The sequence below is a fragment of the Lingula anatina genome, chromosome 1 (assembly GCF_051362555.1).
Source record: "Lingula anatina isolate TDL-2025a chromosome 1, LinAna3.0, whole genome shotgun sequence".
Classification (NCBI taxonomy): Eukaryota; Metazoa; Brachiopoda; class Lingulata; order Lingulida; family Lingulidae; genus Lingula; species Lingula anatina.
In genome coordinates, this window is record NC_141767.1 from 54,016,936 (window position 1) to 54,030,784 (window position 13,849).

General features: G+C 37.3%; 1 protein-coding gene across 2 annotated transcripts in view; it reads right to left on the reverse strand.

Moving 5' to 3' along the window:
* The window catches only part of LOC106167914 (sacsin), a 48,472-nt gene that overhangs the window by 14,379 nt on the left and 20,244 nt on the right, over positions 1–13,849 (reverse strand). For both annotated transcript variants that reach the window (XM_087001006.1, XM_087001007.1), the window contains exons 5-6: positions 3,093–3,240; positions 299–1,993 (exon numbers count right to left, since the gene is read on the reverse strand). In XM_087001006.1, coding sequence (XP_086857132.1) covers positions 299–1,993; positions 3,093–3,240 — 1,843 coding nt within the window. The remainder of the gene's footprint in view (positions 1–298; positions 1,994–3,092; positions 3,241–13,849) is intronic.

Sequence of the window (13,849 nt, forward strand, 5' to 3'; positions counted from 1 at the left end):
TGGAAAAAAAATTAAAATCAAAAAGATATTTTCAAACTGAAAAAAAAATCAAATAAACTGTGCTTTATCAATAATACACCTTATATTCAACAAAAAACAGCAAAATATTTTAAAACATCTTAATATTATTCCTTAAATTCCTTTTTTAACATTAACCCATTTGATTAACAAAATTATGTAATTAAATTGCTCTTTTGTATTTACCCTTACTTGCAGTATAACAAATTAATTGTCATGCATGTATTTTTGCTACTAATAAATATTCATTGCCTCATTTGAATCATTTGCTAATAATTACCCAAACTTGCTATCTTTTTCAGGTGTGAGGTAACTTCAGATGGAACATCCCTAGATGTATCTAATAAGTTATGACTCAGTCCAGGGAGAAGTTCTTTTGGATGATCTTTGGTTGGAATGTACACCTCTTCACTTTTGCTGGCTTGGAACATGGCAAAAGACTGGTCAGCTAGGGGCAAAAGACTGATTCCAACCATATCTTCATAAGATGAATCAGACAGTATGTACTTAAGTAGAGACATCTTCTTTTCATATGGAAGACCATCTACATAAGGTGACACACTAGGTTTCTTGAGAGCAATTCGCACATTTCTTGGCTGAATCTTTGCTACTGCCAAGTTGTCTCTCATCAGTGCATCTTCTATGTGTGAGGGGACTGTGCAAACTTTTGCTCCACTTTGCCTGAGAATGTTCAAAATTGTTATTTGATCTTCATCATTGTCAACCTTGGAGCACAAATCATTGAACAAGACTTCACTGGCATATTCCCATGTGCCAAAAGACTGATTACTGTTGACACCAGCTGTTGGGCTGTGAAATAATTGACTTGATAGAGTCAATCTGTACATACTTTTCACCATTTCTTCAAATTTTGGATCAATTGCACTGTATGCTGGCATTGCATCATAAAAGCACACTGGTGAAATGCATTTCTTAGTGGCAAAACTGAGGAGTTCAGCATATGCCTTGGAAACTGCTTCTTCCATAAGACAGATGTTCCACAACAGAGCTTTATCAGTCAGGGTTGACTTTTCTTGATCTGCAGTGGGCCATTTAAGATGTCTGCGATTCTGACTTAGAGCAAAGAACCCATTCACATGGACTGGTAGACCAGTTATGCTTTTTGTTTCCAGTGGAAGTGGTAGGAAACAGAAGAGATGACCTTTTGGTTGTTGGGGTCTCTGCTTAACTTGTTCAAATGGCTCACCTTTGGTCTCACAGCACATAGCAACAGCCACCCATGGAAGAAAACCCAGTTTTGAATCATTTGCCAGTTCTTTAAACCGTGCACTCACTTGGCCTCCTGAAAAGTGGTTTGTTAACATCCATTTGCTTGTTGAAACAGATGTTGGGAAAGTTATGTCATGAGATAGGTTGGCCACATTTAAATGACTGGGACTTGCCCTGGCTGATCCCCGCATATATTTTGTCTCTGTGAATTGGAGCTCATATGTCACTTGGACAGCATTCTCTGGCCACTTATTGGTTTGTCGCAGCTGATCAATTTTTGTCAAAAACTTTTGACGCTCTGATCTCACAGCATCAATTTTATCGATTACTAAACTGAAAATTAACCTAGGTTTTTCATCTTCTTCCCCTCTTTCATACAATTCAATGGTTTCCAGTGATGACAGGAATAGAAGGTTCATATATGAACATGTCATGAAAGATTTGAACAAACTGTTTATTTTTTCAGGTGCATATGTCTCTTCTGATAATTCTGAAAAGAATTCATCATTTTGTTCTTTTGCTCTGAGTGGAAATCGAAACAATGTCCCATTATAAAATCCATCACTAAATGTTTTCTTGCTGCACTCAAAAATTCCCATAAATGGTTCAAATTGATCACTAAGAGTAGATATTGTCTGTCTGTCCTTCTTCAAGTGCCACTGTTTTCCTGTTGTTCTGGAACCAAAGAATCTTTCATGTGGATCTAAGAATCCTATCTTGTCTCCACTTATCACACTTGGTAAATCTGAAAATAGAAAACAGTAAATATATGATATAAAACTCAATTTTGAATATCACTTATGTGCTTAACTAATGAATTCACATATTTTATAAAAGGCCTAATTTTTATAGGGAGCATTCACATCGAGGAGAGCTGAGGTCTAGTAAGGCTGCGACCTAAATATGGCGGACCTACATGAAAAGAAGACCGCTTAATCCATTAATGGTCTTTCTGCCTCTCACACACTTCCCCACGTGTCGTCCCAGCAGGAGCACATTAATTAAACCTTGGTTCAATTCAACCGGTCGAGGGACGATGCGTGGGGAGCCATGTGAGAGGCAGAGAGACCATTACAGGATTAAGCGGTTTCCCTTAAGACTTTTGTTACAGTAATGCATAACAAAATTAACCTTTAGAAAAGCTTTAAATTGTAGAAACATTAAACCAACAACAATTGTAATCAATGTTTATATAATGTGAAAGGATATTCTTTTTGAAAAGTTTTTAACCGTGTGTTTATAGAAAGCCAAGATAAGCCCACCCAATCCATTTTAAAAAGGCGCTCTATTGCTTATGAAACTAGGAACCATCTTCCCCTCATGCTATTTCTTTTCTTTTTCCGATTCAGGTCCTTTGACAATAAAATTAATGTGAAAAATGCATGTGAAATCAAAAAATTTTTTTTTGCCACAAAGCCTGACCAAATGTCACCATATAGTTTCAATCGATACACAACTTGGAGAAATCCCAAGGGACATAGTTTCATTTTTCTTCAAACATGATATTTTAACATATTTTCTTTCTTTCTGTGCGGTGAATCCACACTCCCTTCAAATGTAACTAAGTAATTAATATACCATGTTATATAATATGTAAATAGTATCCAACTACATATTGTAAATTATTTGATGTATATCTGCAAATATCTATATATAAGCTCATATAAAGTAGCTGTAACAAAATTTTCACAGTAAAGACTCCCTTGTTTCACCAAATGCAAGGTTTAATTAGTGTACCCAACTTAATTACAGTTCAAAGGGAGGGAGAGGGTTACACCATTCAATTGTTCATTTGAAGTGTGCATGCACTCTGTCAATAAATAAACAGTTTTCATTACTGATACCTGTCATGTGAAAGACGGACTTGAATCCCAATCCAAATTTCCCTACTTTCAGTGGGTCATCTTTTTTGCTACTATTATGAATGGCTCCTATTCTATCCCAGTCAGCATCACCAAAAGTTGCATCATTGTAGGCATACAGAGCTGGACCCTAAATTAAGAATGAAAAGGATAATTTAACAAATTTTGATCAATACAAGACCTAGTTTTGGCCACAGTCCATCCTGGAAAGCCTTGCACAAAGTGTGAGATTATGAACATGAAATACAGCGCCTGTGCTTTGTTTTTGATAACAAGTGGTGAGTATTACTGTTTATATCTATTACTATTTTTAAGTACAGACACAGCAATAAGCATCCACCACAGCCAAATAGCCTTTATGGCAAAAGCGGGGAAAGGGGGATGGCCCCCAAGTACAGTAATGTACCATGACTGGGGTCGCGCTAGACTATGTTTATAGCAGACTATGTTTATAATACAATCTAATTACAGCAAGGTCAATTTACCATATAAAGAAATTGACCCATAACGCGATGCCGATTTAACCCAATAGTGTTGCGCATGTGATCGGTTAGTTTCTTAAAGCGTGTTCAGTGTGTGTTATGAATAATTATGGCGGGTGCAAGATCTAAAGAAAAACTTTCTGATATGAAGAAGATATTGCTCTGAGAAATTTATTTTAAGTACAGAAGGAAATGAGTAACTTTGTTGTGTAGGGGTTGGACAGGTTAAAGGTTTATTTGAAGAAGCCAGTGAGGATCTTCTCACAGCACAAACTCCTCGAGATGACACGTGGAAAAGATGGTATGTACCGTGCAATCTTGTGAAAATTAACTTTCCCTCATTGACATAACTATTACAAATCGTAACAAGCACTTCCAGTCCCACAACTGAAAAATCAATACTAGAAGGGGCTGGTATCATTGTAGTTTTAACTGTAACTAGTCTGTTGTCTAGACAACTACCTGTCATCAAGTATCTGAGAGTAGATTTAACTGAAAAATCAATAAACTGGTACCAGCCGTGACTCATGTAAGTTGCATTTGCTGTATTGACTTGGGGCTCAGACTAAACTGAATTTTAGACCCCATTCCCAGAGATTAATTCGATCCAAACTAGATCGACCTAACTCCCTGGGGTTCACGCTAAATAGCTGTCAGCCGAGCGGGCACGAAAGTTAATTACCCCCTTAGAGCTTGTAGTAGGCGGGACGGACATTTAAGCCGGATTATCTGACAGTAATCTAGTAAGACTCCCCACCGGGATAGATTGATCTAAAGTCTATGGGAATGCGCCCTTAAGCTTAATGTTAAACCAAAAGTTTTTATTGCCCAAAATTATGTCACTTTATTATTTTAAGCAGGGATGAGGTTTTTCCAACCATTTGTGGATTTCCGACTTTTTGGGGTGGGGCCAAAATAGCATACCTGAGATGCAGATCTTAAATAAAAATGGAGGGGAGTGTGACGTATCCACTGACGAGACATTGCTTTGGCAGTTGGAATCTGAACTCTTTTGAACTTTGCAATACATAAAAATGAATATTTCTCATCTAATACTAATGGAAGAGGATGGAGTCAAAACCATTTTGGAAACATCAATTTGAGCACTTGCATCATTTATCTTTTACATCTTTCGGATGACGTATGTGTTACATGTATATACTACAAGAAGCGGAACAATTACAAAAGAAGGAAAGATTCATTAGATTTTAAATCTTGTTTGCATCAACATTGTGAAAAAATGCATTTAAAATGGAATAAATATTGGTTTAAATTCCTTATATTGTCTTTTTTTTGGGCTAAAAATATTATAAGTTGGCTAAAAAATTTTGATTTGGCTAAATTTTTTCAGAAGTTTGGCTAAAGCAAAAAAAAAAAAAATCCCAGCACTACCCCAGCATGAATTTTGAACGGCTCCTAAATTCCGATCGATCTTAAAACCAGATGTCTGGAGATTTTTATTGACCATGAATTTTAAGCAGTAAGCAGTCTTGCACGATCATGATTTTCATGAATTTAGTACACCTCAGTGAGTGTATATATGTAAGAAAATTGGAAGAGTGCCAACAAGATATGTCTATCGGCACAGGTAGGCTCCGTAGATTGCCTTTTCTCAATATGTTTTAATATGACATGATTTTTAAATTAAAATACTTAAAGTAATTAAAAGTTACACTGAATTTCGTTTGAGTACCAGTTGGAATTTTTTGATAGCAAGCCTTGCAAGTTGAAAACAACTGATCTCAGACTGGTAGAAAAAAGTATCTCAATTTGGTTGATTTCAGTTGACACATTAAAATTCAAATAGGGCGTATATAGGTCACATAACTGGTTTAAGTCCACTACAGCTATCGGTTTCAAATATAAGTGACCGGGCATTGTTTACAACAAAAACTTGTCCCACTTATGAAGCGCATCATGAAAATGATCGTAGGTGAGGGAAATAAACAGATAGAAATTATAAATTGTTGTCTGTTTGAATCTCAAGTAATGTTAGCACATATTGTAAACAGCAAAATAATATCCCATTCACACTGCAGTTGCAAAAATGCGCATTTCTATAATCTGAATTTTTCATGAGAAATTTGATTCGGTTTTGCGTTCACACTGTAAAGAGGAAACCGCATCGGCAAAGCCAAAATCCAGGTGAAACTTCCTGCATAAACAACTGCGCATGCGCTGCATCAAGCAGTACAAAATATGGTGGCAATTACTACATGTTTATTTCTCTGGAATTTTTTCCGCTTTTTTCTTGGGAAAAAAACGTTGTAAAACAAAACAAAGAATATTTGGACAACCCCGCGTATTTGGCACACATAGTAGGCTTTCTGAGAAAAGTATGTTTCCCGCCATGTACCGCACATGTGCAAAGACATCTCTGCACTATTTACTTCCGGCCACTGATACAAATCGCGCTTAGAAATCCACCTCGCTTGCAGGATTTTGAAAATTCGCATTACAGAAATCCTCTTGCGTTCACACTACTGCATTTATTTGAATTGTGACCTAATTCGCAACTTATACGGATAACTGAGCGTAGTGTGAATGGGGTAAAAGATTTCAAAAGGAGGATAAAATGTGATTGAAACTTGCAGCTTATCTTCAATTCTTGCATGACACTTTGGGTAAAATGCAATACTTCCGGTAAGATGGACGTTTTGGCAGATGCCCCAAACAATCCGACGATATTGAAGGTTTCCATTGCTATATTTTAATCAATTCAACCAAAATGACATTTCCATGAAATTAATTAATTAATCTTGGTCAAATTGTTTGGCATATTACCGTAGTGTTGTTTTTTAAAAGCAATTCTTGCAACTAGAAACTAGTGTAATGTTCTTCAAAAAGATTCTGCTTAGAACTTAGAATTGTTTCTGTAGAGGAGAACTGGAGTTGACGGAGGGAGAGGCGATTAGCGTGTACCACAACCAGGTAGCTTTCCTTTGTCATAGTTTAATATTAAATTACAGTCACTTGACATTAAATATTATTTTTTTCCAAATCATTTTTCCTCCGTTTTTTTCCTTTTCTGCTGAAAGACAAATGAAAACAAGGATTAAAATTGTGCTTTAATAACTTTGAATAATCTCTTTTATATTATTCTGACATGCTCATTAATTGAATCCACCAGAGAAGCAAACAACTAGAGGATCCAATAGGTGATATCCAGCTGGAATAAGCGCATTCATATGGAAAAGCAAAAAAAAAAGGGATACCACCTCCAGCGTTGTGCTTGACAAGCTCTACAAAACGCAGTAAATAAAAGTTTTCCATATTTTTGTTGGAAATTACCATTTAAAACAATATCATGGGGAAAAACAATATCATGGGGTTTAAATCCAAATCTGTGAAGTGCAGTTCATGGCAAAAAGTAAGTCAAAGGTCAATTTCAAGTTCACAGTTAGATTGCCAGTATAGGACTTCCTATTCAAGTTCAATAGTAACTGGGGGCCTAACTGTGCCAGTTTTGGAGACACAAGGGACTAAAATGGGTGTATTTTTGCTAATTTTGGAGGTACAGTAATGTGCAGGGATCTCTCGAGGCTGCGTTTTTGCGCCATTGGCACGCACATATTTGTAATGACGCATTTTTTCAATAGCAGTGCGTCCCAAGGGCGCATCAAAAATAAATAAAATTAATTACAGTAAAAAACGGAGTTTGTTTGTTCAACATATTTTAAACTGTTAAAATTGTGTTTTTTTAAACCCATCATAATTTTACTAAACTTGGAACAAGTGAGTCGGAAAAACCTAACGTCAAAGTTCTAGTCTCGTCTACTGCACGCGTTCTCTGCATGGAGAGTACCTTCTCTGCGTGGAGAGTATACCGGAAGTTCAGAGATGGCCGCGCCAAAAGCAAAGCAGCCGAAGCTTTCGTTTTTTGGTAATGTACCAGATAGGGAGCCTCCACTAACTTACGTTAGGAAGTTTCAGCAAAGTTGACTGCAGAGATTCCCGTGGATGCGCTTCGACAAGGAAAAATCAACCATGTGGTGTGCACAATGCAAAAAGCCGGACAAACGTAATACCATGGCCCTGTGGATATCATCCAACTTTCGCACCCGCCACGTTGGAATGACCGACCTTAAATAAATTTATTCTGATTCAAAGTCATTTAAAAAACGACTGATAAGTGTTAACAAGTGTGCAGCCTACTTAAGAGATGTACGCATTCGTATGTAGGGAGTTGAAGTTATTTTGGTACTTTTGTAGTATACCCCCCCCCCCCACTGTGTAACTTTCTGTAACTCACTTTTCAAACAGTTTTTTTTTTACATTTTTTTTGTTCATCTATGTCAAAGCTGTTGAAATAAAATGCTTTTGTAATTACCTGTGGTCTTTTTATTAGTTTTAATCACGTTTAATCCAGCCCATTGAAATACAAAGTGATATTCTACAATGCACTCGCAGTCATTATTTTGAGTTTCTTGTGTATTTGGCCTTGAGCAAAGTACTACGTTTTTGGTGGGATAAGCAGTCAATTAACACTATAATTATGTCTTTCATTTCTATTTGTATTGTATTGGATAAAATTTTGTAGTTTATTGCTAAGTTAATGTACCGCATGATATAGAAATTATTATGCCAAGTAATGGGATTGCATTTCAGTCATTTTAGTTTGAGTATCACTGATTGTTATTATGGACAAAATGATTAGTGAATTTTAAAGTTTCTAAGTATATATATTATGTGATTTATAAAGTAGTAGGCAGCATTACTGAATTGCAATGCTTATTTTAACAGTTACCAAAGGAACAGGAGTACATGAGCACAGCAACTACTAAAGCCCTGAACTTGCAAGAGAAGGCCATCATGACAGCGATGACAGCAGTGGTTTGGATGACCAAGGAGTGTATTCCACTTTCCAGGACTGTTCTTTAATGAACTTTCTCCAAGCTGTAGAAGTTCCAGATATAGGTCAGCTGAAGTGCTGCAGTGCAGTCTCATACTGCAGTTACAATGCTGCAACTGACATTCTTGATGTTTAATCTTGTTTGATTGATGAGAACATTACATAACAGAATCACCAGTCATTGCTGTCTTATGTGATGAAAGTGGAGATATTTTAGCTCATCATAAATTGGTAATCAGTTGCAGAGTAGTTGATCCACTAATTTAGCCCCAAAAAACTTTTTTTAAAGACTTGTATATTTCTGATGGAACTGGAAAGGGGATATTTACAGATATAAAGATACACCTGACATCCAGGGGAGTAAATCAGAATATAATTTTCTATTAAAAGTTATTTCATGAACACTGTTACACACGTGCATAAGCTGGTGTTGCTAAAATGTTGTCATGGGCTTTGTTATATAGAACTAAAAAAGAATAAAAAATAATAACTAGTTATTTTTGTCTAGATGTTTTATTTTGATTATTTATATATTGAGAATACTTCTCAGATTTTATTTTAAAAAAACAATCTTTCATATAAATTATAATTATTAATATAAATTATAAATGCAATTAATAATGGTCACAATTAAATTATACTGACTGTTAGTGACATTTTAAATTTAATGCCCAAGCATGCACTGAATGACTAGGCACAATGTTTCGCAAAATGGCACACTTTTCAATCTTGAGTGTGCCCAAATGGCACACTTGACCTTCAACCTAGGGAGATCCCTGAATGTGCCATAAATTTCATACAAAAGAAATTAATTGAAATAACAAAAAGATTGTTTTAGTCGAAATTCATGAAATGGGAGGTGCTGAGAAATTCCAGATGTTTGAATTTCATGGAATTCTGTCATTTTTGACTGGAAGTTGTCTGTCCCTGGCTAAGCCTTATGTTATCTTATCCTGACCTTTGAAATTTACGGCATATTACTGTATTTCACATTTTAATTTTACCACCACGTTGTACTTTTTGATATTTCACAACTCGTAAACCATATGGAAACCAAAAAAAAAAAAAAAAAAAACGGACACCACTTCCAGTGTTAGGCTTGACAAGCTCTACAAAATGCAAAAAACAAGAGGGCTCTAGCATTTATGGTTCCTGAATTAGGAAGAGTTTTCAGTTTTGGCATCTTATGGCCGTTTCTCCCATGAAAGTGCACCCAAACTCATGAAGATGAAAGATGGCCCTAAGGGTAACACGTGCCCATTATATTATAGGTTAGGTCTGTGTATAGTTTCTGAAAATCGGCAGAAATAATTTTTTTTTTTTGTAAAAAATTCTCATTTTTAGAAAATTTAGCATTTAATTTTGCAAATTTTGGACAAGGGGGCATTGCAACTAGCCCCACATCTAGCCCCCAAACTGACAAAGCCCACAATTAATATACGGGGATCGAGTTGAGACTATATCTGACCTAAATCCAAGAGATGGGTATGCAGGATCTTGTAGTCTAGGAGGAGAAGTGGTAACAGTGACTTGGCAGCAGAGCCGCAGGAGTCGGCAGAACATGCGGGTTGGGACTAAAACCACGCTGGTGGTGCAAAAATACATTGCCTATTCTAAGTCATACGACAACTATGAAAAGCGATAATTTGGATCTCTGTGTTTTCCAAATAATGATCTGTAAAAAGTTACACGTCCCACAAAGGAGCCTCATGTCAGTGTCTAGTCACAGCAACTATCGCTGTAAGCCTGACCTAATCTGGTTGCTAATAGGGCTCTCAAGCAGCAAAGCATTCCTTGGGAGGTTTTTTAGAGTTTAATCTGGAATAACATTCCAGGCATTGGTCAAAACTTTTCCAATTTGGTTCAGTTGTGTTGTAGGACAAGTAGGCCATTCATTCGGTGAGTAATGACCTACCTACAAATTGTCTATGTGAATCAAATCTGGTGATCTTAATTGCCCAGGTAGCTGCTCGTTCCCTTGGTTCTGTAAGTTATGTGCTATTATAAGTGCTCCGTGTGAACCAGCATTTTCATTGTGCAACCTAAAATTGTTCCTAAAACTTGTGCCGTAAATTATCAAATGTTGGTCAAGTGGTCCCCAGATTATTCCTTTATTTGGTGTGGTTCAGGTTTCCATTGATGACTACCATTGGTGTTTTGACACCAATGTGGTATCCACTCCAAATACTGACCCTATCAATGACCTTAATCACTTTGAGATGCATCACATGTTCGTTGTATATGCCTCTTCAGGACGTCAGTAAACTCTGTTTCGACTAGTTGAGCAGAGCAGGTGAAATCTGACCTCGATAAAGAAAGCCATGCAGTTTCAATTTTCTACCCAGTAATGGTCATGGTCCCCAATTCATTAGAAAGACAGATGATGATGATTTGCTGTTTACAGTGGCTTCTTCAGAGGTTATGAGGTATTTTTACCTGCTAAAACCAGTCTGGTGTTTACTAAGGGCCTTGAAAATTGCTCTCTGGTGGCAATTTGCCCAACATTCTGAATGGAATGGGTGGATTTTGTTAAGTTGAAACAGCATATCAGGGATCTTCCTGGGTCAAAATCCTGTTGGATCGATGCAGGCATGGGAACCCAGTCTTAGAGTACATAAAACCATCGAAACTGTCTACGGTAAAGTCTTGAAAATTTCGTCGCTAAAAAAATAATTAATATTTTTAATTGTGTTAAACCGACTAATTTTTCAAAATTACCTCTCCCCGACTCCTGGGTATGACGAAATTTTCAAAAATCCGGCCTTTGGGCTTTTATCCTTAGCGACTGTTATCTTTGACCCTCCTATATTTTGGGATATTTATTACTACTTCCCAAGTCATTTTCTGGTGGTAAATAATAATCTATTTATTAGTGCATCTCGATTAAGTTGTACTTAACTTACTGTACCCGAAAACATGTTGAGAATTATCTTCTCGGTAAGAAACATACCTCCTGATATAGGAGAAGGATCAAAATAAGCCTAATTGCAACCTTGCATCATAAACTGGACGCGACATATTAAATTAAATTACGCACTTGGGAACATTTGTTGCATGCAGGGCTTTTCCCAGGATTGAGTGTCAGGCCTTGTAAAATTACCATCTGTAACTTCCTAAAAATTTACAGGGAGTTAAAATAATGATCTCCCGTTGACGACATTCTGCAATTTTTAAAAGTTCCTTGAACTTATATGAAAACTGCATTTTATTATTACTTACATCGCGAACAATCTCCCGATGAAGATATGAAAATTGCCTTTTCGTCTAGCAAAGATCGCGAACGATCTCCCTCTGATACGATCTTACGCGAACAAAGTCCTGAGAATATTGCGCGAATGATTCTTCGCCGAAGATATACCATGAGCGGGGCAGGGGGCGGATTAAAGATAAAATGGAAATGAATATTTTTTAAAAATCCAAAGTGTGTGTGTGTGTGTGTGGGGGGGGGGGGGGGTTAAATAATGATCTCCCGCTGACGATCTTTCGCGAACGAAGTTCCCAAAATCCCTTAGACTAATATGAAAATAGCATTTCACTCTTGCTTACATCGCGATCGATCTCCCGATGATAATATGAAAATTGCCTTTTCGTCTCACTCGGATTGCGAGCGATCTCCCTCTGACGATTTTACGCGAACAAAGTCCTGACGATATTACGCAAACGATTCTTCGCCGAAGATATGCCGTGAGCGGGGAAGGGGGGGGGTTAAAGATAAAACTAAATATATATATTATTTATAATATTCAAAGGGGGAGGCGGGGTTAAAATAATGATCTCCCTCTGACGATCGTTCGCAAACTAAGTTCCTTGAACTAATATGAAAACTGCATTTTATTATTGCTTACATCGCGAATAATCTCCCGATGAAGATATGAAAATTGCCTTTACGTCAAGCTAGGATCGCGAACGTTCTCCCTCTGATTTGATCTTACGCGAACAAAGTCCTGAGGAACGTACGCGAACGATTCTCCGCCAAAGATATACCGTGAGCGGGGGAAGGGGCGGATTAAAGATCAAATGAAAATGAATATTTTTTAAAAATCCAAAGTGTGTGTGTGTGTGTGTGTGGGAGGATGGCGGGGAGGTAAATAATCTCCCGCTGACGATCTTCCGCGAACGAAGTTCCCTAAATCCCTTGAACTAATATGAAAATTGCATTTCATTCTTGTTTATGTCGCAAACAATCTCCCGATGATGATATGAAAATCGTTTTTCGTCTCGATCGCGAACGATCTCCCTCTTACGATCTTACGCGAACAGTCTTGACGATATTACGCGAACGATTCTCCGCTGAAGATATGCCGTGAGCGGGGAAGGGGGGGGTTAAAGATAAAATGTAAAATATATATTATTTATAAAATTAAAAGGGGGAGGAGGGGGGTTAGAATAAGGATTTCCTGCTGACGATCCTCCACGAACGAAGTTCCCTTGAACTAATATGAAAAGTGCACTTTATTCTTGCTTAAATCGCAAACGATCTCCCGCTGATGATCTTATGCGAACGGAGTCCGCTACAAATATGAAAATTACATGTATCTTCTCGTCTGGTTTTGATCGCGAACGTTCTGTTGACGATATTACGCGAACGATTCTCCGCTGAAGATAAGAAAATTGCCATCTCGTCCCATTCGCATTGCGAACAATCTCCATGTACGAGTCAGGTAATCGTTAAATGGTCCTAAATTGAACATAGACATGGATAGAAGTGACGGGTACATTTCACTTCGAGATAATATCTTGATTTTTTCATTGTGTCTTCCTCATTTAGGACAGCCGCCGATAACAATAACGGCGTTACAAATGACAAAGCCGCGGCCTGTGACTTCTATATGCCGGCATGATAACGCACCTTAGGCTAGGTAATAGTAATGAACTAAAGACAAAAGGCCGACGTTCCCGCAATTGAGAACGGGAATTCACATCTAACCATCTATATTTTGAGTAACCGCTCGCAGGGGCGCACTATTGTTCCTATCTCCCATTGAGAGTGTTATCGGCAATGATATCCTGATCGTATCATTGTCTTGAATCAACTGACGCATTACCTTCATGTTTGAGCTGGACAACGCGGCCATATTTGGCGACGAACTTTTCAAAAATTATCGAGTACCTCATTTTCAAGATCGACGAAGTTTTCAAAGGGAAAAAAATTACGTCGGCGGAAAATCGTCTGCCGACAAAATTTTCAAGAACGACGAAATTTTCAAGACTTTACCGTATTTATTCATTGTGACCCAATGTCAGCCCAACAGCTATGTGCTATTTAGGATGGACATATACCTTCATAAAATATTATTATTTATTACTGTCACTGTGCCCCTAAACAAAGCATACAAGGATAAACAAGCCAAAAAGTAAAAAGGTTTTTCACTTATCGTGCTATCGGTGCTATAATAATGCTAAAA